This window comes from Thalassophryne amazonica, chromosome 23 (assembly GCF_902500255.1).
Source record: "Thalassophryne amazonica chromosome 23, fThaAma1.1, whole genome shotgun sequence".
NCBI lineage: Eukaryota > Metazoa > Chordata > Actinopteri > Batrachoidiformes > Batrachoididae > Thalassophryne > Thalassophryne amazonica.
In genome coordinates, this window is record NC_047125.1 from 8,506,240 (window position 1) to 8,533,407 (window position 27,168).

The 27,168-nt window shown below is 41.0% G+C and overlaps 2 protein-coding genes and 1 non-coding gene across 3 annotated transcripts in view; all 3 read right to left on the minus strand.

Annotated features, from left to right (window-relative positions):
* LOC117505302 (eukaryotic initiation factor 4A-I) overlaps positions 1-22,098 on the minus strand; it is a 38,707-nt gene extending 16,609 nt beyond the window's left edge. Inside the window, exons 1-6 of the mRNA XM_034164940.1 lie at positions 21,992-22,098; positions 10,467-10,509; positions 10,220-10,352; positions 8,627-8,766; positions 3,063-3,231; positions 367-476 (exon numbers count right to left, since the gene is read on the minus strand). Of these exons, the coding sequence (XP_034020831.1) occupies positions 367-476; positions 3,063-3,231; positions 8,627-8,766; positions 10,220-10,352; positions 10,467-10,509; positions 21,992-22,014 (618 nt within the window). The 5' untranslated portion in view covers positions 22,015-22,098. The remainder of the gene's footprint in view (positions 1-366; positions 477-3,062; positions 3,232-8,626; positions 8,767-10,219; positions 10,353-10,466; positions 10,510-21,991) is intronic.
* On the minus strand, positions 918-1,056 carry LOC117505572. Its single transcript, XR_004559155.1, has one exon. It is a non-coding gene; the product is annotated as a small nucleolar RNA SNORD10 (small nucleolar RNA).
* Positions 22,099-26,798: 4,700 nt separating the features above from the next.
* Positions 26,799-27,168, minus strand: part of senp3b (SUMO specific peptidase 3b) — a 119,484-nt gene continuing 119,114 nt past the window's right edge. Inside the window, exon 13 of the mRNA XM_034165017.1 lies at positions 26,799-26,942. Coding sequence (XP_034020908.1) covers positions 26,832-26,942 — 111 coding nt within the window. The 3' untranslated portion in view covers positions 26,799-26,831. The remainder of the gene's footprint in view (positions 26,943-27,168) is intronic.

The window sequence follows — 27,168 nt, forward strand, 5'->3', positions numbered from 1 at the left end:
GAAAGTAAGTGCACCTCAAGTCTGGACTCGAAAGTCTTTACAGAATCTGACAGTTTTATTGATGCAGGGAGACCATTCCACAGAACAGGGGCATGATAAGAGAAAGCTCTGTGACCCGCAGACTTTTTATTCACCGTAAGGACAGAAAGCATTCCTTTACCCTGAGAACGTAAAGCCCGGTCCGGTACGTAGGGTTTAATTAGAATAATTATACAGGTTAATAGCAGAACCTTCAAATCGGACCTCAGATACAGCGTACCATTGAAGAGACAGACGTTTATAGAATGTGGGGCTAGGAGAAGCAATAAATGTTAAAAAAAAACAAAAACAAACAAAAAACAAATCACTGAGGGAATCATGGCTTACCTGTGTGCTGCTCGAAAGTTTCTGGAAGATGTCATAGATCTGGTCCTTGAACCCTCGACTGAGCATCTCATCGGCTTCGTCAAGTACAAACATTTTGATATTCTTTGTACCTGCAACAAAAAAGTAAATTCATTGTACCTCTGATCAGGCAACCTCTGCACTCCTGTGCATCTTGTATTAGACCCCATAGAACAGTTATGTCATACATGTCCTCGAGGCTGAATGATTTATTCCTTTTCTGTTCTCAACTCGTCAATATGGTCATTGGTATCCACTTTTATACCATGAACAAGAAAGATTATTCAAAGGCCAGCACAACACCCAAGATAGAAAGCTAGTTCACACCAAGAAATCTCATTTGGAGCCCCAGCGTGTTGATGGAGATCACTATATCTACACAAAACCATGCTTTCTTTTTCTCCATTTTAATAGCGCCAGTGAAGTCATTTTTATGCTTCATTATGGCCACATTATGAAATTATTCAGCTGATTCCAAGTCCATATAGTCTTCTTCAACATTCAAAAAAGAAGCTACAACTGCCAAAGATGCTGTACTCAGAATAAAATCTGATCATACCCCTGTATCCCTGCTTCTTTTATTGGATTCTAACAAGCAGAACGCCAGCCAGAACCTAAAAGACTTCAGGGTTGTACAGAGTCAGTTGACACGCATGAGTTTCATCATAGCACAGCATTTAGCTCAGAGGTTCTCAATCCAGTCCTCAAGGACCCCTGAACCTGCACATTTTCCATTTCTCCCTGCTCTGCCACAAGCTGATTTGCTAATTCAGATGTCTGTTAGAAGTTGATTGGCTATGCACCTGAATACACATTAATACAGGGCTGTGAAATGAAAATTGTGAAAAATTACAGGGGGTGTGGAGGGCGCAGCCCCCACAGGAACTGGGGTCTAGGTCCTGTGGGGCCCCACAAAAAAAAAAAAAAAAAAAAAATTTTGTATCTAATGATACATTTTCAGCATCTCCTGGAAGAAGAAGAAGAAAAAAAAAAAAAACAAACCAAAAAAAAAAAAACCCTGTCAATCTATCAACCTGTCATTTGAATTTTCAATAATGTTGAAATAACAGAATATGACATGGAAGTAGGACCTGGAACAACTCCATGAAATTCATGAAGACTGAAAAGTCAGTTAAAGCATAAAAAAAAAACCCCACAGCTAAAGCTTATAGACTATTTTGAAAATCATGGTAAACTATCAATAACACACCTTATAGTAAAAAAAAAAAAAAAAAAAAAAAAAAAAAAAAAAAAAAAAAAAAAAAAAAAAAAAAAAAAAAATACTTTTTTGAAATATCCCCCCCACCAAAAAAACTCATGCATAAATGTCGTGCTATGTGGTTTGAGCCAATCGCCAACACGATGTGTAGCGATTCAAGTGGCGTAAAGAAGTGAACAGAGCGAGCGGTGACGTCAGATCACAAACGCAGCTCGTCTGAACAATTATAACAAGATGTTAAATCTCTCATAAAACATACTTTAACAGCTGCACACAAGAAGGAAACAACACAACTGTTTTACGAAACCATGACAATGTAAACATGACAAATATTTACCTTTTTAGACAGCTCAAATTGCTTTTTCCAGCTTGTTAGGTGTGCGCGAACGGCTCCAATTGAAGTGCTCTGTGATTCAGGAAGCAATTAGAGCCGTTTAACAGACAACTTGTAGAAATAATTAATCTGCCACAAAATAATTATTTTATATACGCAGCGTCCAGCACAGAGCATGTGGAAGGCGGTGGAACAAAGCACGGCATCCAGCTGGGATCACAGCGGAAGGGATTGTCAGGCTGATGGGCGTGCAAGTGCGTGAATTAGTTATGCTTGTGTCAGTGCACCTAAAGCCAGTGTCGTTTTTTCCAATGAAAGAGTCAACATTAAAATTCTTACCATGCTTCCTGATGGCACAAGAAGCAGTTAGCTTTTCCCGTTTCTTTCATCTTGACGATGAGTTCATGAAGACTGCTATAAATTCAAGCCAGCTCCAATTCCACGGATTCCCCTTACCAAAAAGTAGCATATGCAAGTATGTTTCAAGTATACTTCGAGTTTACTTTTTATATACTTATCAGTACTATTTTTTGGTAAGGGTCTTGATTCCTTACCAAACTTTTTCAGTCTTTGTTGCCATCTTCTCTCTGTCCGATGTCACACCGTGACCGACAACGCAAAATTCTTTTAAAATCTTAGCAGCTCTAAAAAGTACGAGGTGTCCACATGCTGTTTAGCTTAAAAACTGTCTTGCAGCAGGAGACACACAGCATCACTGCTGCAACCAACCAGTACCGCTTTAAAATAATCATCACACCAACCACGCTTTGAGTGAGCCATTTTTCTCCGTGGAACTGCAGACACTGATCTCTATCAGTTATACAGATCAATGTCTGCGGATTTATAAAACTTGCACGATGTTGTAAAAAAATAAGAATGCTTTGCGATAGGAATTTTAAAAACTGACGATCATGATTAGAGTAAAACACCCCCCCCCCATATGACGAAATCCGGAGCCGCTGAGTTTTCAAAGCCCTGTTAATATCACTAAATGACTAGCATACCTACACATCTTAATTTTTCATGTCTGCCACACTAGTACATGAGCTTTTAGGTTAAATTGCATTAGGAAACCAACATAATGACAAGCCAGTGCTTTTAGATAAACTCCCAACATTGACTTACAAAGCAGATTGCGAGTTATCATGTCAAAGACGCGGCCAGGGGTTCCCACCACAATAATAGGAACTTCTGCTAGAAGCTTCTGGACTTCAGCACGGATACTAGTTCCTCCAATACAGGCATAGCAACTTGCTCCCTTGTAATCTCCGAGGGCCAACACCACCTTCTGGATCTGAAAGCACAAAATGAAAAGTGTGGGAGGTGTAAACAAGTTTAAAACCATAGTAAGCAGAAGACAGAGCCTATCAGAGAACCGATCTGTAAAGACTTGGAAAGCCAAGAGCACAGAAAGTGAAGGACCGTATAATCTGCCATTTTAAAAGCATATTTATCTTTTTAAATTGAAACTTGTTTTATGCCATTCCGTTTCTGCAGCTCCATAGCAACACAGAGCCCACTGTGTCACTGCAAACCCTCTCCAAGCGCCTCTCCGTAGCTTGACGTCTACCGCCCAAAAATTGAAACTACACGTCGAAATGATGGAGAACGCGTGGGCTGCAGTTGGTCACTTTTGCGGTTTTACTCCTTCCTTTCCAGTCACATTTTAAAGTCTAATTAAAGGTTTTGGAAGTGCACATGCCGATTACATTTCAATCAAGAATCAAATAGAGAAACGTTTGGCAGAAGGAGTGTGCAAATATGACCAACTTTACAACACAGACTTAAAAGCTACAAATTCATGGAGGGAAAATGCACACAACGTTGGTTTTGAAATCAACAATTATATGACATGGACGTTGTGGGACAGATTCGTCCAGAAAAAGGGAGGGTGGGGGGAGCCAACAGCAGTGGTAGTGCAGCCGGAAAGAAAGTCCTTGCCTTGTTCTTCATGTCACAGCCCCTACTATTCCAGCGGTAAATTCCATTGTGACACTGACAAATGTATATATACACACATACACCCACCCACCCAATTCCAATGAAGTTGGGACATTGTGTGAAATATAAACAATACAATGTTTTGAAAATCATCTTCAACCTATATTCAATTGAATATACCACAAAGACAAGATATTTAATGTTCAAACTGATAGACCCGTTTGTTTTTGTGCAAATATTTGCTCATTTTGAAATGGATGCCTGCAACACCTTTCAAAAAAAGCTGGGACAGTGGAACAAGAGACTGGGAAAGTTGATGAATCTCAAAGAACACCTGTTTGGAACATTTCACAGGTGAACAGGTTAATTGGAAACAAGTTGAGTGTCATGACTGGGTATAAAAGGAGCATCCCCAAAAGGCCGTTCAAAGATGGGGTGAAGATCACCACTTTGTGAACAACTGCATGGAAAACAAAATAGTCCAAAAGTTTGAGAACAATGTTTCTCAATGTTCAATTGCAAGGAATTTAGGGATTCCATCATCTACAGTCCATAATATAATCAGAAGATTCAGAGAATCTGGAGAACTTTCTACACGTAAGCAGTAAGGCCAAAAATCAGCACTGACTGCCCGTGATCTTCGATCCCCCAGGCGGCACTGCATTAAAAACCCACATCATTGTGTGAAGGATCTCCCAGCATGGGCTCAGGAACAATTCAGAAAACCAATGTCAGTTAACACAGTTTGTTGCTACATGTACAAGTTAAAACTACCATGCAAAGCGAAAGCCATACATCAACAACATCCAGTAACGCCGCCGCCTGCTCTGGGACCGAGCTCATTTGAAATGGACAGACGCAAAGTGGAAAAGTGTGCTGTGGTCTGATGAGTCCACATTTCAAATTGTTTTTGGAAATCATGGACGTCGTGTCCTCTGGACAAAAGAGGAAAAAGACCATCCAGATTGTGACCGCCGAAAGTTCAAAAGCCAGCATCTGTGATGGTATGGGGGTGTGTTAGTGCCCATGGCATGGGCAACTTACACATCTGTGATGGCACCATCAATGCTGAAAGGTACATCCAGGTTTTGGAGCAACACATGCTGCCATCCAAGCAACGTCTTTTTCAGGGACGTCCCTGCTTATTTCAGCAGCACAATACCAAGCCACATTCTGCACATGTTACAACAGCTTCTTGGTAAAAGAGTGCGGGTACTAGACTGGCCTGCCTGCAGTCCAGACCTGTCGCCCATTGAAAATGTGTGGCGCATTATGAAGCACAAAATATGACAATGGAGACCCCGGACTGTTGAACAACTGAAGTCGTACATCAAGCAAGAATGGGAAAGAATTTCACCTACAATCTTCAACAATTGGTGTCCTCAGTTCCCAAACGCTTATTGTTGCAGACATTCATTTCAAAATGAGCAAATATTTGCACAAAACAAAGTTTATCAGTTTGAACATTAAATATCTTGTCTTTGTGGTGTATTCAAATGAATATAGGTTGCATTCGGTTTTATTTACATTTTACACAACATCCCAACTTCACTGGAATTGGGGTTGTATGAAAACCTAAGTTTGCAAGCAAATACAGTGCATCCAGAATGGTGGTGGAGATTTTTACATCACACTCTGGCTTTTCCATCTGTCAGAACCACAAAAAAAGTGAAAATAAATGGAAGTAGAATGAATCACCCATCATCCTGCAGGGAGCTTTTTTCAGCGACTTTTTGGAGTGACGCTGAGCTGAGGGAGGAGTGATCAGACGGTGGGATCAATTGGACTGCGACAGCATGCAGAGCCACACAGAGCAGCCTGAGTTCAGGCCACATTGCTGGGCAGAACAAGACACCACAGCCGGGTTGATGGAGCAGACCCACTCAATCAGAAATTCCTCACTTTTGGATATATACAACCCCTGGCAATAATTATGGAATCACCGGCCTCGGAGGATGTTCATTCAGTTGTTTAATTTTGTAGAAAAAAAGCAGATCACAGACATGACACAAAACTAAAGTCATTTCAAATGGCAACATTCTGGCTTTAATAAACACTATAAGAAATCAGGAAAAATAATTGTGGCAGTCAGTAACGGTTACTTTTTTAGACCAAGCAGAGGGAAAAAAAATATGGACTCACTCAATTCTGAGGAATAAATTATGGAATCACCCTGTAAATTTTCATCCCAAAAACTAACACCTGCATCAAATCAGATCTGCTCGTTAGTCTGCATCTAAAAAGGAGTGATCATACCTTGGAGAGCTGTTGCACCAAGTGGACTGACATGAATCATGGCTCCAACACGAGAGATGTCAATTGAAACAAAGGAGAGGATTATTAAACTCTTAAAAGAGGGTAATCACGCAATGTTGCAAAAGATGTTGGTTGTTCACAGTCAGCTGTGTCTAAACTCTGGACCAAATATAAACATGGGAAGGTTGTTAAAGGCAAACATACTGGTAGACCAAGGAAGACAAAGCGTCAAGACAGAAAACTTAAAGCAATATGTCCCAAAAATCAAAAATGCACAACAAAACAAATGAGGAACGAATGGGAGGAAACTAGAGTCAATGTTTGTGACCGAACTGTAAGAAACCGCCTAAAGGAAATGGGATTTATATACAGAAAAGCTAAACGAAAGCCATCATTAACACCTAAACAGAAAAAAACAAGGTTACAATGGGCTAAGGAAAAGCAATCGTGGACTGTGGATGACTGGATGAAAGTCATATTCAATGATGAATCTTGAATCTGCATTGGGCAAGGCGATGATGCTGGAACTTTTGTTTGGTGCTGTTCCAATGAGATTTATAAAGATGACTGCCTGAAGAGAACATGTAAATTTCCACAGTCATTGATGATATGGGGCTGCATGTCAGGTAAAGGCACTGGGGAGATGGCTGTCATTACATCATCAATAAATGCACAAGTTTACGTTGATATTTTGGACACTTATCTTATCCCATCAATTGAAAGGATGTTTGGGGATGATGAAATCATTTCTCAAGATGATAATGCATCTTGCCATAGAGCAAAAACTGTGAGAACACATTCCTTGCAAAAAGACACATAGGGTCAATGTCATGGCCTGCAAATAGTCCGGATTTTAATCCAATTGAAAATCTTTGGTGGAAGTTGAAGAAAATGGTCCATGACAAGGCTCCAACCTGCAAAGCTGATCTGGCAACAGCAATCAGAGAAAGTTGGAGCCAGATTGATGAAGAGTACTGTTTGTCACTCATTAAGTCCATGCCTCAGAGACTGCAAGCTGTTATAAAAGCCAGAGGTGGTACAACAAAATACTAGTGATGTGTTGGAGTGTTCTTTTGTTTTTCATGATTCCATAATTTTTTCCTCAGAATTGAGTGATTCCATTTTTTTCCCCTTTGCTTGGTCTAAAAAAGTAACCGTTACTGACTGCCACAATTTTTTTTTCCTGATTTCTTAGTGTTTCTTAAAGCCAGAAAGTTGCCATTTGAAATGACTTTAGTTTGTGTCATGTCTGTGATCTGCTTTTTTTCTACAAAATTAAACAACTGAATGAACATCGTCTGAGGCCGGTGATTCCAATTTTTGCCAGGGGTTGTACAAACACCCAGTTTGACCAACAGATCTTAGTTCTGTAAATTTTTTCCTGAGGTGAGAATAATTTAAAAATAAAATGTGGCGTTACCGCACTACTGAAGGTTTAAGGCTCAGCTAACTTTAGGTTAGCCTTTAGCTGCAGAATCACTCAGTCGAGCTGAGTGAATGTTTTAATTTGTAAATGGTTCAATCTATTTTTATTTTTACCAACTATAGCTGCAGATGTTTAACTGTTGCTTCTGTGACTACAAAAATCCTCAACTTTAAATAACTTTTGCCAACATCAGGAACATTTAGTGTGCAAACAACCTCAATACAGATGCACTTCAAAAACTTCCAGTGATGAGCTTAACACCAACATCTGAAGTCACAGGGAAGAAAACATCTCTGTTCTTCTCGTGGGACACCACACACACACACAGTATATCGGGCCAAGACAATTCAACATGTTGAATATCCCCGATTTGTGATCGGAGCACCCCTGACGTCCTTCTGAGCAGATCAGAGCGCTCTTAACACACCACACATGGCAGGAATATCTGATAAGATTATCTTTAGCCTCATCATGATTGTCGTCCGTAAGATTGTCGGAAGGGGAAGATCGGGTCCGATATCGGCCTAATTATCCTGCTGTGTGAACCAGGCCTTACTTGTGTGACCTGCCTTGAGGCAACTTTGTTGAGATTTGGTGCTATATAAATTGAATTTAAGTTGAAATTGATGCTGCCTGCCATTAAACTCCACAGAAGAAGAGGGGTGTGCTTGATTTAGGGCTGCAGCTATCAATTATTTTAGTAATTGAGTCATCGGATAAAAAGTACTTTTGTGTTTTTAAACGTCAATAGTCCAGGGCTCTCTCTAAGCAATGGCACAATGTCGCTGCGCCACCACACAGATTTGCAGCCCTGTGGTTGCAAAGAAAACCTACCCTCTCTGCCCTTTCTGGAATGAGTTGAAGACCTCTGGTCTACAGCTCTTTTTACTCTCAGCCAATGGTCCAACACACATACACCTCCAAACTTTTGATTGCAGAGGTCTAACAATTAAGCCAACCCTAATTAGTAGTTTAAACCCTTCAGATATCAATGTGACTTATTTTGGAGGAAAATTTGCATTTCTCTTGGCATTACTCTGGCTGTTCATGGAATCTGTCAGCTTACCTGCTGAGCCAGCTCCCTAGTGGGCGCTAGAACCAGAGCTTGAGTGGCCTTTTGTTCCACATCAACTTGTTGTAGGATTGAAATGGCAAAGGTGGCAGTCTTCCCAGTGCCAGACTGGGCCTGAGCAATCACATCATAACCTAAGGAAGGAAAGACAAGAGGGGAGAAAATCCTTACGAAATTACAACATTTCTGTTAGCACTGGGATATTTCCAGCACACTGCAGCGTCACAGTGCCAATGCACTTTGTTTATTGCCAAGTAGTGTTTTGAACCTTTTCAATGTTATTTATGACCTTTTCAACATTTTATTTTATTAACTTAGACAGAAACATGAGTGCCCTACTCCCTGGACCTGACCAGGGCTGTAGCTGAACTTTCAGGTCTTTTCAAGAAAATCCTCCCCTATACCACTTCACCATGAAGCTGTATAACTGGGGATACAATACGAGGTCTGTCCAAAAAGTATCAGACCTTTTTAGTTTTTTCCAAAACCATATGTTTTTGAATCATGTGTGCTTGCATGAGCCAACCTTGAACCTTCATGCGCATGCGTGATTTTTTTCACGCCTGTCGGTTGCATCAGTCGCCTGTCAGCAGGCTTTGTGTGAGCACTGGTCCTCCCCTCTCGTTGGATTTTCATTGCGAGGTGGAACGATTTGGAGCTTTGCTGCATCAAATTTTTCCAGAAACTGTGAGACAGCCAGGTGGAAACCATTCGGAAGATTCAGATGGCTTTCGGTGACGATCCTATGGGCATCACACAGAGGGGTGTTACAAAGACGGTGCACAATGGCGGAGGGTGTGCCGCGCTCCGAGCGGCCATCGACAGGCTGAAACGACCAGATCATTTCCAAAGTGAACGCTGTGTTGATCCGGGACGTCATCTGATTTCCAGAGAAACTGCAGAAGAGGTGGACATCAGCACTTTTTCGGCACATTCCACTGTTACAGGAGATTTTGTAATGAAAGACGTGCGGAAGTTGGAAGTCTCACAGGACATGTGACATGTCCAGCTCTTACACAATTCCTCGGATACTCACTCAACTGAAAAGCCACCGAAAGCCGTTTGAATCTTCCGAATGGTTTCCACCTGGCTGTCTCTCACAGTTTCTGGAAAAATTTGATTCAGCGCTGCTCCAATCGTTCAGACATTTTCCTCGAAATGAAAATCCAACGAGGGGGGAGGACCAGTGCTCACTCAAAGCCTGCTCACAGGCGAATGACGCAACCGACAGCCGTGAAAAAACTCACGCATGCGCATGAAGGTTCAAGGTTGGCTCATGCAAGCACACGTGATTCAAATCCATAAGGTTTTTGAAAAAAATTAAAAGGTCTGATACTTTTTGGACAGACCTCATATATCCTCATATAGAATCAACAATAACGATGATAATATTAAAGCAAACAGAGCTCTGGTATCGGAACAGTATTGTATTGGCAGATAACCAAATTCAGGTATCGGGATCGGAAGTGAAAAATGTTGATCGTGCATCCCTAACCACAGTAGCAAACTAATACCCCACATATCTTGCTCAAAATGGTGGGACTTAACGTCACTATCTTCAAAATCTTAATTGAAAGGGCAACCTACCCTTGATACAAGGGATAATGGCTCTCTGCTGGATGGCGGATGGCTTTTCAAAACCATAGGCGTAGATTCCTCTTAGAAGAGACTCACAGAGGTTCATCTCATCAAAACTGTCCACAATCTGGTTCCAATTGCTCTGTGGTAGTGGTGGATTTACACACATGACATATCACAAGCTGAGGCATGAAGAAGAAAGAAACAACAACAACAACAACACACTCCTCCATCTCAATAGGTTTAGAGAACTCACCTCAATGACGCCATCTGGCTCCATGCCCTCTGGGCCATTGTCTCTAACAAGGAGAACAGCGGTGTTACTTCAAGGAAAATTTGCACAACAGATAGGCTCACTTAACAGCACATGTGTGAAATCATTGGACAAGTTACCATTTGCCACTTGGGACAGGTACCAAAACCAGGTATTAATAAGACCCAGGGCTAAATTATTGAAGACCAGAGTACTGATAAACTCTGATGTTAAAGGTATTGCTGACAAAATTCAGAAAAAGAAACCCCCTTGAAATGCCTTACAGCATATTTTTAATTCACAAAAGCAAGTTTCATATTTCAAGTCAATTGATGTATTGTATATGTCTATCATTTGAAAGGTTAAAACAGTATCAGATGGCCACAGACTATTCCATTCTTAAATTTACATACAGCAGCTTTAATCTAGAGATGAGCTGCCGTCAACTCCATTTAACATCTCATCATTCATGTTGGATGAAGTTACTAGTTTGAGAAGTCGAGTGTTTTTTTTGTTTTTTTTAAATGTACTTTCATCATGCTCTCCCACCAGACCACATTGACAAAAAAACAAACAAAAAAAGTTAGTGTAAATGACAATCTCAAAAACCATCACACTGTACAGATTTAGTTTCACCATATTTGCACTGTCCATCCCATAGGGAAGATATAATTCTGTCTGAAAAAAAAAATCCTTTCATTATATTGGGCATGGACATTTAAACTATTTTTTGGAGGTCTTACATTCATCACACACACAAAAAGTTTTCTGTTCAAGAAATATATCTGATATATCTGCCACACACTTATGCCTAAATGAATATCCAGCACCCACGCAAAACAAAACCCCACAAATCAAAGGCAAACCATTTATAGCCTGAAAGCGCTTTACAAATAATGCCTCACATTCACGCCAATGTCAGGGTGCTGCCATACAAGGTCCCCACTACACACCGTGAGCAACACCTTGCCCAAGGGCCCTTAGGGATTTTCTAGTTAGGCTGGGGTTTGAACAGAGGATCATCTGGTCTTCAAGCCCAAGAGGGGAAAAAAAAAAAAAAAAAAAAAAGATGGTAAAATGTAAGTGTTCACCATCAGGGTTGTTGCACACTTGCAAGTTCCAGTGTTCTTAAAACTGAAGGAGTTAAACTTTAACTCCCAAAATGTGAATCATCTGCAAATTGTGGATTATCCGCAAAGTGTTAACTGCATAACGTGAATACTGAAAAAAAGTCTCACAAAACGTGAATATCATTCATAATATACATTTATTTTTTGTTTTTTTGGGGGTGATCACAACAGCAGCTTTTGCTTCTGGTGTCATGCATCCGCTCTGCATGACCCGTGTCAGGTGAGGACTTTGACTGGGACAGTCCACCTCTCAAATGATAATGCAAGTCTCAAACTCAGGGAGGACAGAAACCTCCCCCTCCGGTAAACGGCTCAATCTTAAGAGAAACATTGTAGTAAAACAAACACTAGTTTGTAACCTCAGCAAGGTAGACAACGGGCTACAACCTTGTTTTTATCCATATGAACCAACCTCTGAGCTGGAAAAATAACTGACCTGAACGAGCACACGGCAGAAAAACTGAAGCATAGGGACAGTCTACAAAGTGCAAAAACAAAAAGAGACACCAGAAAAATTTTCAATAAATTCAGGTGTGGTGTAGGGATGGGTATTGATGAGATTTTATCGATATTGATGCCATTATCAATTCCCTTATCGATACCTCTTGTGAATTTTCTGTGTACTAAAAGTCGGCTTTACAGGTTTTCTATGTGAACAACATTTTAAATTGGTCACTGAATCCTTGATCTCTGGACATAAATAAAAATAAAATCTGTAGTTTTTGTCAAAATCATTTCCTTTCAGACATTTTGGCATGAATGTCTCTCCGTACCTCTGAGCTGAGCTCATCCGGCTGCTGCACGTCAGTGCAGGACGTCTCGTTTTGGAAGGAAAAAACATTTTGATCAATTGCAGTTTGTTTGTATTACGTTTGGAAAAAGGTGTCATATGATTTAAATGGCGTTTCGCTTTGAATTTATTAATTCCGACTGGACTCTATCCTTCTAACTTGACTCGGCAGAGAGCCGCGCAGCGTTTGGAGCTGTTAGAACACAACGGAGGATGATTCTCGTTTCTTTCTTGCAACAAGACAGGAGTCCCAGTTAGTGACTTTAATCTGCACAAAAGTGACTCACGATTGACATATTCAGGGATGAAAAAGTGGTGAAAAACAAAACAAAGCTGAAACCCAAAATTACCCCCCCCCCCCCCCCCCAACACCACCCACATGAAAATGTTTGAATTCTAGAAGCTCTGAAATGCAATCTGGGACTATTCCAGACAATAAACTGTAGTGAGTGCAGCATCCATTTTGGTGAGAGGAAAAACAAAACAAAAAAAAACAACTTTCCTTATTCAAATTCATTCTAGTAGTATTCTGCTCTTACTAGAATGCAGCAATTTTCTAGCTTGGCAGATAGTTCTGGAGGAAATCACTGAAGAAATCAACACATTGAAAATATGGTTTGACCGAAACAAATTGTCATTAAACAGGGATGAACTGGAGGTGTAAAAGTCACTTGGTGTTCACAGGAAACATTTATTTCTATATGTATTTATTTTCATTGTTAGTTGGTTTTACCTTTTCTGTTGCGTTTTGTTTCATCAGGTTCTTTGTTTCTCTAAAATTGTATTGTAGCATTATTAGTTATTAGTACCATTATTGTTGTTATTATTAATATATGAATAAAATTTTTTTTAAAATTACAATTTGACTCTTACAACAACGAACGCTGAACCACTAATTATGATACAGAATCAAATGCACACAAATATGCTGAGATGCAAACAGCTTAATGCTAACTTTAACATTGAAAACGCCATAGACATGCTAACGCGCTAGCATCGGTCCGATTTTTAAGTTATAAAATACATCTATCAACTGTTTCAGAAGACAGTAACAGGTCGGTTTAACATAAAAAAGGTAAATATTACTGACAGACATATGGTCTTTAGGGTTTTAGCGGCGAAAAATTAAGATAAAGCAAAATGAAACAATGAATCAACAAAGCAGCAGATCAAAGCACTGCTTCGATCTGTGAATCCAAAGCAAAGCCGTGCTGCCGAAAAGTTGATTACAGACCCGCTGCAGGGTCTGTAATCAATGTAGAGAAATGATCATTTTCCTGACAAACACCCCCAAAACAGCCACTCTGAAGGATCGATAAGGGAATCGTTAAGCAAAATGGTTATTGATGTCGGTGGATCGAATCATTTCTTAACGATACCTGAAAGGAACCGGTTCTCAATACCCATCCCTAGTGTGGTGTCACCAAATTCACTGAACACATCAATGGTCTCCTGCTCCTACTACAGCATTCAGTTTGGAAAAATGTGCAAAACTTTTATTTTAGTTAATTTTATTGCTCATTTTAACGTAAAAAAAAAAAAAACACACACTAAAATTCAATTTTTAATCATATCTGGGACCTCCCCATCTCATCAGCTGCAATGACCCTGCAAAAAAACATTTACAAGATTTCTTGTTGTAACTGATCAGTAAGCTGAAATCCGTAAACTACTCAAACCGATTATATAAATGATAAAGGGCCACAGCTATCGAATATTTTTTTGAATAGAGTGTTTTACTGATTAATCAGATAAAAAGTACTTTTGTGTTTTTAAACAATATCAGTAGTGGCAGGGCTCTCCCTAAGCAATGGCACAATGTCACTGTGCCATCATGCAGATTTTTAGTTTCGGATGTTCCCTCTTTCTCCGTTTTCCTGGGTAATTAATTTGACATTGTTAAGAGATTTGGAGCTTTGCCAAATCATAAGCCCAAGCGGTTTGTGAACTTTAGTCTGCAGACATGACATTCTTTTCCCCCCTCTATTTGCACATTTCATTTGCACTTTTTATTGCTGTGATTTATTCAGTGTTTAGTGTATATTTATACATGCCATACAGAGTGCAGCTCAAACCAAAGTCAAATTCCCTGGTGAATAACAAAGCCTTTGAAAATCAGCCGAGGAGTTCAGCATTTCCACAACAGCTGCACTGATAAATTAACTCTACAGCCTGTTGATAAAAACTCGTATCAATACGAATATAGGCTTTTTTTGGACAGTTAAACATGATTCATTTAAAGTGCATGTCCTTTTGCTTCATCTGCGGAGGTGGAGGGCAGCCAGTGGAGCAAAGGTGTGTGTGTGATAGATATTTTCTATTTCTACCTCATTTTCTTATGTCTTGTACTGTTACAAGTATTATTCTTGCTTATCCTTGCACACACTGATGAAATTCAAATTTCATGGTGGTGCAAATTGGGCACAGCAGTCTCATTTGAGGGCTATTGTAATTGCACTGTTTATCATTTAATATTTATTATTAGGGCCCAAGTAGGACAACGTCCTACGAGGACTCTATTGTAATTGCACTGTTTATTATTTATTATTAGGGCCCAAGTAGGACAACGTCCTACAAGGACCCTATTGTAATTGCACTGTTTATTATTATTATTATTCTCACTCTTAAAATCCAAATTTCGACCCTTTCCCATGCTCAAAAACTCAAACTTTGCAAAGTCGTCCGGCCGGATCCAAAATTCGATATTTTGGGGGTGCCGCACATGGTCGCAGCAAAATGGTGAAATAGCGCCCCCTAGAAATTTTCAAAAACCCCTCTGCATTGGGGTTTTTTCATCGCAGCCTCACGAAATTCGGTACACACAAAAAAGTCTCTTACCGTCATGGTGAAATGTCAACAGGAAGTCGGCCATTTTGATGTTAAGTTTAATTTTTGAGGTAATTTTTGCCGTTTTTGGACATTTCCACTACTTACATTGGAACGAACTTGTCCTAGGGATTTCATCCAATCGTCTTCAAATTTGGTCAACATCATCATGACCCCATGGTGATCAAAAGTTATGAAAAAAATGTAATTAGTTGAAACGGCGTGGCTGCTAAGGTTCGTCAAACTTTGGCGAGCTTTTCGGAGGGCGCGTTTCACTTCGAACGACTGTCACGCCCAGATACTTAATCGTAGATCCTTCAAACTTGCTGGACATGAGGGCTCCGCCCTGAACGTCTGCATATATTAACTTCCAACCTAGGCCATAGCTCCCCCCGGTGGTAACTGGAAATGTCCCATTTTTACTTTAACAGGTCCTGATGTCACATAATTAACTCAATCAAATTCATTCCACTTCTAAAACATGCAGGACAAGTTGGTGAACATAGGCGATAAATGCCGTGAAGTTACGACAAATGGCGCCCGTGTGGCGGCGTGCCGAATATTGCCCATTCGCCATGAAATTACATTCTTTTCAACGGCTTTAATTTTGTCATATCATCATGAAAATTGATACACACATCAAGCACGACAACCTCTTACAATTCATAGGGGTGTCGCCCATGGGCGGGGCAAAATGCCTCAATAGCGCCCCCTTGAAACTTTCAAAAAACCCTTCCCATAGGGGTTTTTTCGGAGTAGGGAGATGAAAATTGGTACACGTGTGACGTGCATAGACGTACATAAAAGTCTCTTGCACCATGGGTCTACTCCAAACAGGAAGTCAGCCATTTTGAATTTTCTTGTCATTTTGGCGTGATTTCCACACATTGTATTTGAACGAACTCCTCCTAGGGATTTTATCCAATGCACTTGAAATTTCTTCCAGATGATCCAGAGATGATACTGATCAAAAGTTATTGAAAGCTTTTCTCTATGTCAAAGGGTGTGGCTGCTATGGCGCCGCCATTTTGACACTTCGCCATAGAACATTATACTTAAACAGGCACTGATGTCACATAGTTAACCCCATCAACTTCCTTCCACTTCTAAAACACGCAGAACAAATTGGTGAAGGTAGGTGATGATCGCCGTGAAGTTACGAGTAACGCCGTCCATGTGGCGGCGTGCCGAATATCGCCCCTTCACCATGAAATTACGTTCTTCCTTTTGACGGCTTTAATTTTGTCATATCATCATGAAAATTGATACACGGGTCAAGCATGACAACCTCTTACAATTCGTAGTGGCGTTGCACATGGGCGGGGCAAAATGCCTCAATAGCGCCCCCTTGAAACTTTCAAAAACACCTCCCCATAGGGTTTTTTTTTTTTTTTTTGGAGTAGGGAGATGAAAATTGGTACACGTGTGACTTGCATAGATGCACAAAAAAAGTCTCTTGCACCACTGCCTACTCCAAACAGGAAGTCGGCCATTTTGAATTTTCTTGTCATTTTGGCGTGATTTCCACACGTATTTGAACGAACTCCTCCTTGGGATTTTGTCCAATGCATGTCAAATTTCTTTCACAGCATCCACAGATGATACTGACCAAAAGTTATTGAAAGCTTTTCTCTATGTCGAAGGGTGTGGCCGCCATGGTGCCGCCATTTTGACCCTTTGCCATGGAACATCAATTCATGATAACTCCTTCATGCTTTGCCTGATTGACTTGAAACTTCACGTGTGATGATGGTTGGCCCCTGAACACATCTGACCCCTCTATTTGTACACTGAGCACCCCCTAGTGGATGAACCATCAACATGTCATAACTCCTTCATGCTTTACCTGACTGACTTGAAACTTCACATGTAATGAGGGTCAGCCTCTTACCACACCTTGCCCCTCTGTTTGTACACTGAGCGCGCCTAGTGGGTGAACCATCAACATCTCATAACTCCTTCATGCATTGTGTGATTTGCTTGAAATTTGAACTGTGGGATGAGTGGTTGCCCCTGTACGCAAATGCCTACATCTGGTCACAAGAGGACGCGCAGGCCTGGGTCGGCGGTTGCGCGGAACGAGGGCCCGTATATGACTGCTTGCAGTCCTAGTTATTATTATTCTCACTTTTGAAATCGAAATTTTTGCGCTTTTCTATGCTCAAAAACTCACCAAACTTGGCAAAGTAGTCCGGCCCATCCAAAATTTGATATTTTGGGGGTCGCGCACAATGTCGCAGCGAAATGGCGAAATAGCGTCCCCTAAAAATGTTCAAAAACCCATCCGCATTGGGGTTTTTTCCTCATCGCAGCCTTACGAAATTCGGCACACATATTTACCATGCCGGGACGCACAAAAAAGTCTCTTACCGTCATGGTGAAATGTCAACAGGAAGTCCGCAATTTTGATTATAAGTTTCGATTTTGAGCTAATTTTTGCCATTTCCACTACTTACATTTGAACAAACTCATCCTAGGGATTTCATCCAATCATCTTCGAATTTGGTCAACATCATCATGACCCCATGGTGATCAAAAGAATGTAATCAGTTGAAATGGCGTGGCTGCTAGGGTTCGTCAAACTTTGGCGAGCTTTTCGGAGCACGCCATTTCACTTCGAATGGCTGTCACGCCCACATACTTAATTGTAGATCTGTCAAACTTGCTGGACATGATGAGGGCTCTGCCCTGAATGTGTGCATATATTAACATCCCACCTGCGCCATGGCGCCCCCCGGTGGTAACAAGGAATGTCCTGTTTTTACTTTAACAGGTCCTGATGTCACATAGTTAACCCAATCAACTTCATTCCACTTCTAAAACATGCAGAACAAGTTGGTGAACGTAGGCGAACGCCGTGAAGTTATGAGTAGCGGCGTCCGTGTGGAGGTGTGCCGAAGTCTTCATGCTTCATCCTTTTGAAACTTCACGTGTGATGACGGTTGGCCACTGAACACACCTGATCCCTCTATTTGAACACTGAGCGCCCCCTTGTGGATGAACCATCAACATGTCATAACTCCTTCATGCACTGCGTGACTTGCTTGAAATTTTAACTGTGTGATGAGTGGTTGCCCCTGTACGCACATGCCCACATCTGGTCACAAGGAGACGCACTGCCCTGGGTAGGTGGTCGCGCGGAACGAGGGCCCGTATATGACTGCTTGCAGTTCTAGTTATGATTGAACTTTGATTTTGAGGAATCTATATTACTTGCCAATATTTCGCCGCCTAAAGCAGCTAAATCAAGAGACAAAATTAACCAGGAACCTGTTGCTGCTACTAGCAAAACTGACCTAGCAGACACGTTAGCCCAGGGGTGCCCCTGCCCTCCTTTCTAACTTTTTTAGAGACTTGCCTATTCCGATTCTATCTTCAGATTAAGTATCTCCCCTGGATGCACCAAAACAACAGGAGATTGTGGCTGCTATCAAATCATCACAACCTCTCAAATCGCCAGGCCCGATGGTCTGAAAACGCCATAGACACGCTCATGCGTTAGCATCGGTCCCGTTTTTAAGTTCTAAAATACATCAACTGTTTCAGAAGACCATAACAGGTCAGTTTAACATAAAAAAGTAAATATTAACTCAGACATATGCTCTTTGTTTTAGTGGGGAAAAATTAAGATAAAGTGAAACAAAACAAAGAACCAACGCAGCAGATCAAAGCATTGCTTCATTGGTTCAAAGCAAAGCCACACCCTGCTCTACTTGGGGAAGGTCTACCAATGTTCCCAAAAAGACAGGGAGGAGAAGGACCATGGCTTATAGCAAGCAGGAAACAGAGTGGAAAGGAGTGAAAATTCACACAGTCCCTTCCTCCGCAGTCCATGCTGAGATTGCTGCTGCTTTGATTTGCGCAGAACGGGATGTTGCTTTGACAGTGAGTGTATCATATTTCGGCCCAAAACACGCATGACACCACGTGCATGTGGGGTTAAATTTTCCAAATGATGGAAATCTGTCATGGTGACGGAGAACTTTAACCCATGACCTAGGAGTCAATGTAACAAGAAAGTTTTGTGATCTTTTTAAAAATAATTTTGACAAGCTGCAAGTTAAAGTACAAGATTTAAACAAATGGTCTCTCATCCCATCTTCACTGATTGGCAGTGTTAATGCTGTAAAAATATCTGTGCTACCCAGATATGTGTGTATTTATTCCAGAGCCTCCCTGTGTTTATTTCCAAGTCTCATTCTAAGAAACTGGATTTAATTATTTCATAATTTTTTTTTGGAATGGTTAAAAAAAAACCAAAACAAACAAACAAACAAAAAAAAAACAAAACTCATTTACGCAAAGAACATTTGCAGAAATCTAAACTGGATGGTGGGGTAGTTCTCCCAAATTTTCAGTATTACTGGGCAGCTAATATGTGCCGTTTATCACATTGGGTACATTATCATTCTAGAAAAAAATGGCCCAACATGGGTGGAGCTGGAGAGCCTTTCTTGTAGTCCCTTGTCTACCAGTTATAATTGGTACATCAGTTCCATTACCACAAAATATAACTGTTAAAAATCCTATAGTTCATAATTCAAATACAATTTATTTACAATTCCAAAAACATTTTGGTCTTCAAAATATGAGTTTATATAGCAGATAGAAGAAAATATTTTGTTTCCTCTTCTATACAGGACACTACATTCAACTAAATATCACTTGACCTCCTCAGATTTTTTTTTCAGATACCTTCAAGTAAGGCACTTTGTAATGAGCACCATTTCAGGATTTCCAGACAGACCGCCCACGAACATAATAGAAAATGTAATGTCTTTTATGCCAGCCCAAAAGCAAGCCATTTCTAAAATGTTACGCCTAATTTCTCATCTCGATGACACATCAATGGCTGTTATCAAGGAGGCTTGGGAACAGGATTTACAGTTAAATATTAGTGATTTACAGTGGGCCGATGCACAGAGTAAAATCCACTCATCTTCAATGTGTGCAAGACAGTCTATGGTTCAGTTCAAGGTAGTTCACCGAACGCACCTTCATAAAGCCAAACTAGTCAGGATTTATCCCCACATTCATACAATGTGGGGATACTGGTATCAGGCATTATTATCACTTTACCGAGGAGTTGCTAGGCCGGTATCGTAGATTTAGGTCAACGCTACCTGGCTATATCTGCCCGCTGTGCGTAAACAAATGACGTCATAGCGCGCGCAGCCCAAGAACTGTCCACAGAGGGGGGAAAAGAAGGCCCCAGGGGAAAAGATGAAAAGGCAAGAAGTGTGTTGGTCCCAATATGGATATTCCGGATGATTTTCTCACGGATAGTACGACAATGAACAGCAGCCAAAGCAGCCAGCTTGATGAGGACGCACTGCCGAATTTGGAGAGCAGCCGCGCGCGCCAGCCGACACAACATAGGTTAAAGTGAGCCAACTTTTTATGTACGCGTTACGCGTTGTGTATTTAAGTAAAAAGTGATAATGCAAATAACATGCATTTGTTGTGCGGTACGCATTTTCTGAGTCCCTCCGTCCATGCTGTCGCCCACAATGACAGATATTCGCCCGAGTTAGCCGAGGGCAAATATCGAGAGCGTGGACGTCGGGCCTCTGAAAATGCATACCTCCCTCCAAAAGCATGTTATTGTATTAATATGCACTATCATGGTGTAAATACCCAGTCCGCAATACAACAGGGATGTCAATAATAATAATGAGACGACTGCGGCTATATCTGAAGACACATACCAGCGAACTATATAGTTGACAACAAGCAGCAGATCACAATCCATAGGACATCCAAACAGTCAGTATGCATTTATAGTAGCAGGCAAGCGATAGTCAGAAGATCACACTATACTATTTCATGATGCAGTTACCAACTAGGTACAAAACTTCCCAGTAAAATGCAAGACGATGGGGATTTACTAGAAAACTGAATCAGCATGTGTACGATTGCACATATGAGGCGGATTTTGTGGCATACACAAGTATGCGGATATCATGAGCCATCTGTCAACATCAACTTAAAGAACAGCGAGCAAAAAGCAGTGTAGTACATCTAAAGTCTGTCTATTACTAGATACTACACTAACAGTTGTGCAGAATGTACTAACCAACATTTAAAATATGCAAAGAATTCAAAGGCAACGTACGTTTCAATGACGTATTACACTGTGTACTTTGAACATTGGATTAGTCAGTTCCATGAAAGTTTTACTTTACGTCATCTTTAATCAATTTGACACAATTCACTTTATGCCACCTTCTTTTTATGTTTGGGCAGAAAGGCCTTCACATTTTTGACACCCCAAAGCCGAACTCTACCAAGATTCAAATCTATCGACAGTACTGACAGAGTTAAAACTGCCACATTTCTGGATCTCCCGTAACTGCCACCACAAACGGCCGCAACAGTTAACGTGATTTCAACATAACAGTAAAATAACAGTAACTGATGAGGCCTAGACAACCGTTAGTCACGTGTCAACCGGGGCGCTGGTTACTAATAAATATAGCTTTAGTTACCTTCAGAATAAAGTAAATACCACTTAGATGGTGATGACGAAATCGAGTTTAAAACACACTATATCAAATACCGGGGTAAAACAAAGCATATATCACGGCCATTCCGTTTATGAGGCCTGTTCGAGAGCGGCTAACGGCGGGCCTGCTAACATGACACGAAAGCACACAAAAAACCCACTTCCGTTCAAGTCCCACATCCCATTAAGTCGGTTTTTATTACAATACCACACCAACGTACATACAGACACCAATATATGCACTTTGGGTGGGAAAACCAGCGGAAGACGCTCTTACCTATTGTCATATTCAGCCGACATTATCACAAAGAAAGAATCTGCGGCAGAAACACATTATATATGATGACGACACAGAAACACGTGTTCTCATTGGAAAGGACAGCTGTCGTTTAGCTAGTTCCCGCCCTCAGCGACATGCGATTGGTCCTTCAAAACTGGGAGGACTTTCTTTCATGTTCCCAACACTAAGTCCTCAAAATAGTTCTACAGTGACTAGAAAACCGCCTGACTAGAAAATCACTAAGGGCCCTTGGGCAAGGCCTTTAATCCCCTATTGCTCCCGGTGTGTAGTGAGTGCCTTGTATGGCAGCACCCTGACATTGGGGTGAATGTGAGGCATAACTGTAAAGCGCTTTGAGCGTCTGATGCAGATGGAAAAGCGCTATATAAATGCAGTCCATTTACCATTTACAGTGAAACGTTTAGAGATGGCGACACACCAGGTTTTATTTATTTTTGCTTTTGATCCCAGTATCACCGACAGCAGCAGAGGGAACATCACCAAGATGCAAACAATTTTTTTTTATCTAATAAACCAATTTAAATTAACATGCCATAATGAAAGAAGACTTGGGTTTCTCAAATGAGTATTTCAATTAGGTTTCAGTCTGCATCTGGTTTTGTCAGTAATATTGTTATTAAAGTCCCAACTGTTCCCTGTGGAGGAAGTAAGAAAACGTTTGGGGGTATCCAGCGATGTCACAGGAAAAGCCCAATTTACAAGATAAAAAAAATTATGATTGCACTTAACAAAAAAAAAAAAATCTAGGTACTTTCCTTGACATTTGTCACTTTATTAGCAGGAAACATGCAGTTCTTGGTTTCAGTGTGGAAGGTTCGAACCCCATCCTTGCCCATTTCTCCATTTAATGTGGCGTTACCTCACAAAGAGCATCAGACAATTTGAGCCAAATCAACAAGTGGATCTGCTGTGGTAACCCCAAGTGAAAACAACAGAGAAGCTGGAAGGACTTACTTATATGCAATTCTTAGAGAATGGAGAAAAATATATTTGGTCCTTCCCTCATCTGAGGTTCATTTGGAATGTGTAGCAGCTTTGCCCTCTCTCGTCTGTGTTGTGTTGTTGACTGATGTGAACTCACGACTTCCAGCATGGGAGGCAAACCAGAAACTCAAGATCCAGGACTTAGGCCTTTTGCCCAGAAAATCCTTTTAGTTGTTGGGGAGTGAGGTTTACTATTGCACAGTGACTCCTGTGCGGCATCAGCAATTTAAAAAAAAAAAAACTATCTGCACCACAAAGCGGTAATGTGTGAGGAATTGGTAAATTGGTGCTCCCTACACGGCTGCAGGTGCCCCTGCTTGCTGAGGTGCGCAGAACAGAATTAGTGCATGAGGGGTTCGGTGTGGTTGTCTTGTGTGTTGTCGCCAGGGTCAGGCGCTCTCCTTCCCATGCGCTCTGGAGGGAGCGTCCTGCTTCACTCAGCAAGATCCTGCTGTCCGGCTCCACAGCATCTCCTCTGGCAGGGCAAAGTCTATAGCCACAACACAGAAGCAGAACTCTGCACCACATTTCTCTGTCGATCATCCAGCGCCAACCCAAAGGTGCAAATTTGGTGAGAATCCGAGAAGTAGTTTCGACGTAATCATTCAAAGTGTAAAGTGAAATCTTGATCCAGGAATCTGGATACGGATCACTTCCAAAACTGAATGGAGTCTTCCATGCCTCAATATTTATCTGTGGTGTAAATTTAAGAATCCATGAAGTACTTTTGATATAATCCTTCAAAGCACAGAAAAGTGAAATCTTGATTCAGAATCCAGATCACCTATAAAATTGAATGGAGTCTTCCATGGCCTAATATAAGTCTGTGGTGAAAATTTGGCGAGATTCTGTGAAGTAGCTTTGATAATCCTTCAAAGCCTAAAGTGAAACTTGACCCAGAATGTAGATCCAGATTACCTTCAAAATTTAATGGAGTCTTCCATAGCCTAATATGTATCGGTGAAAATTTCGTCAAAATCCGTGCAGTAGTTTTGACATAATCTTGCTAAAAGACAGACACAAATAAATGCCAATGAACTTAAGTTTTTGGCGGAGATTTAAAAAAAAAGGAAGCAAAAAAACACACCACAGCTAGCCTGTTTATCACACATTTATTCTTAGCAACCATAATGCAATGTAGAAGATATATAAAACAGTCAATTTTGTTGCATTAACTCCTGTTTGAAAAACAAAAAACTAAACAAAAACTTCCACAGCTAAACAAATGTGTTTTGGTAGAAAGAGACCAGAGGCAGGTACTGAAACACCAGTATGAACATACTGATTCTGTACTGTAGCCATCAGTCAGAGCTAGCTGGAGAAGCAAAGAAAAACACACAAACACACACAAGTAAAGAAAGAACAAAACTGTCAGAGGGTCTTTTATACTTAGTATACATAGTCCTCCTTTAATCACCATTTTAAATCAGTAAGTATAGCATCTACATGTGTGGAAAAACAATGTAAATGAAAAATTCACTATTTTAGTTTTTATTTTGGTTGCACCGTGAAGAGACGGGTGAAAGACATTTGGATGGCTAAAGAATAAAGGACGAGATGCAGACAACATACGAGTCAGATTTTATATATATATATATATATATATATATATAAAATACACACACGGTGCTTTCTACAAATACTAAATACAGAGAGAAATCCTGGTTGGCTTTGAACACATCTGAACTAGAATGGCTCATCATCAGAACTAAAAATGTCAGCAGAAAATTGTACATTCTAACCATTACTTGAAACATTTTGTCTTACATGAGGTTAAACTGATCTAAATGGTCTTTTAGAAGAGACACAGACTATCACTGGTTGTTCAGAAAATAAATCATTATAGGTTTCAATGTGAACCTTCACTGTCAAAACTCCATGCTGAAAAAGGTAAGCAGTTTACTTGGAATGGAAGGCAACGTTTGATTGAACTGGATGAATGGGAATGAAATAAGAATGAAAGCAGCAATATCTAAGCACAAACTTATCAGCTGGTTCAACTGGTCGGTGTTTGAACAGGTGTTATGAAACAGAAGTGAGGATGGAAAACAATGTTTGTCTGTTCCTTTATTGGGTTGATTCTTTACATATCCTTCGTCAAACTCCCATTCAGCCAGTGTAAATCAGAAATGCAACTGGAATGATGTAATGCAAGATTAGAATATTACCAAAATGTAACCTAGTATTGGCCTCTGTCAACCGCAAAGGTATACAAGGTCTATTAGAAAAGTATCCGACCTTATTTAAAAAAAAAAAAAAAAAAAAAAAAAAAAATATGGATTTGAATCACGTGTGCTTGCGTGAGCCAACCTTGAACCTTAATGCGCGATTTTTTTTACGCCTGTCGGTTGCGTCATTCGCCTGTGAGCAGGCTTTGAGTGAGGAGTGGTCCACCCCCTCGGCGGATTTTCATTGTCAGGGAAATGGCTGAGAGACTGTTGCTTTGCTTGATCAAATTTTTTTTTTTTTAGAAACTGAGGCACATCCGTGTGGACACCATTCGAGAAATTCACGTGGTTTCTGGTGAAAATTTTATGGGCTTCAAAGATATTAAGGGATGTTACTGTCGCTTTAAGGACGGCCCACAGCAGCTGTGGGGCGCGCCGCGCTCCAGCTGCCATCGACAGGCTGAACGACCATTTCATTTCTAAACGGATCGCTCTGTGGATCCGTGACCATCGTGTGCACTTTCTCTGGTTATCACAAGAGCTGGACATCACCCATTTTCCTGCAGATTTCACTTTTAACAAGAGATTTTGTCACGGAAAGCCGAGCGGACACTTCGCGCGTCATGATGGATTCGCTGCTGGACCGACACAAAACCACCTCCGTTTTGGTCTCACAGGACGGCTTTGAGATGGCGTTCAGACAGCTGTTGGTGGTTTTTCAGTCGAGTGATTATCCAAGAAATTGTGGATGTGCCTGGACATGCCAGAACATGTTCTATGACGCTTCATCACGGCGTTGCTTTGCGCGTCACCGCCGTTTCGGAGTGCCAGAAGGACAAGCTGGGACATGTCCACCTCTCCACAATTTCTCTGATACTCACTTGACTGGTAAGCACTGAAAGGCATGTCCCAGCTTGTCCTTCTGGCACTCCGAAACGGAGGTGTTCTTTGTCTCGCTTGCCGTCGTGACGCGCGAAGCGTCCGCTCCTTTCCATGACAAAATCTCCTCGTAACAGTGGAATGTGCCGTTCATTTCCAAACTGGACGCTGTGTTTTATCCGGGACATCGTCTGGACTAGCACAGGAATTGTGAAAAGACGTGGACATCAGCACTTTTTGGCAAATTGAGACAGACGTGCGGAGGAATTCCGCCGCGACGCGCAAAGCAACGCCGTGATGAAGCGTCACAGAACATGTTGTGGCATGTCCAGTCTCTCAGCCATTTCCCTGACGATGAAAATCTGCCGAGGGGGGGTGGACCACTCCTCACTCAAAGCCTGCTCACAGGCAAATGACGCAACCGACAGGCGTGAAAAAAAAATCACGCATGCGCATGAAGATTCAAGGTTGGCTCACGCAAGCACACGTGATTCAAATCCATATGGGTTTTTTTTTTTTAAATAAGGTCGGATACTTTTCTAATAGACCTCATAACTGTATACATGGAAATAAAATGATCAAAGCAGAGAGAAATGGGGTAGAAGAAAACCAAATAATGACATCTACAATGGTAAACCAGTAGTAGGTCATGTTTCTCAACATCGTCAAAACTGGGCAAAAGGTTTAAAAAAAAAAAAAAAAAAGCTTTTGAGACAATTCAACTTTTTCAGTTATTTCACTTCATCTTGTTTCAAAGTTCCTCCATTAAGGTAGTGTTAGGAGAGTCACACGATGAGCTTGCAGTTACACAGTTCTTTGTACATTTGTCTCCTCAGCCGAGGCATATCCTGCTGGCCGAATCTGAATGGCTGTCCTAATGCCAGACACTTGCAGTACTACAGAGAGTAGAGAGCAAATGAGAAGAGGAGGAAGGAAAAAAGTTAGACTGAAAAGTCATCAGCATGTGATTTACTTTTTTCATACATTTCTACCCAAGCCGTCACAATGCAAACAACATACAAGCGAGATCAATGACTAGAGGTGAGAAAGATCAGTAAAAAGATACAAACAAACAAAAACAACCAACTGCCTTCCAATGTTGGCAAGATTCAAAACTGCTGA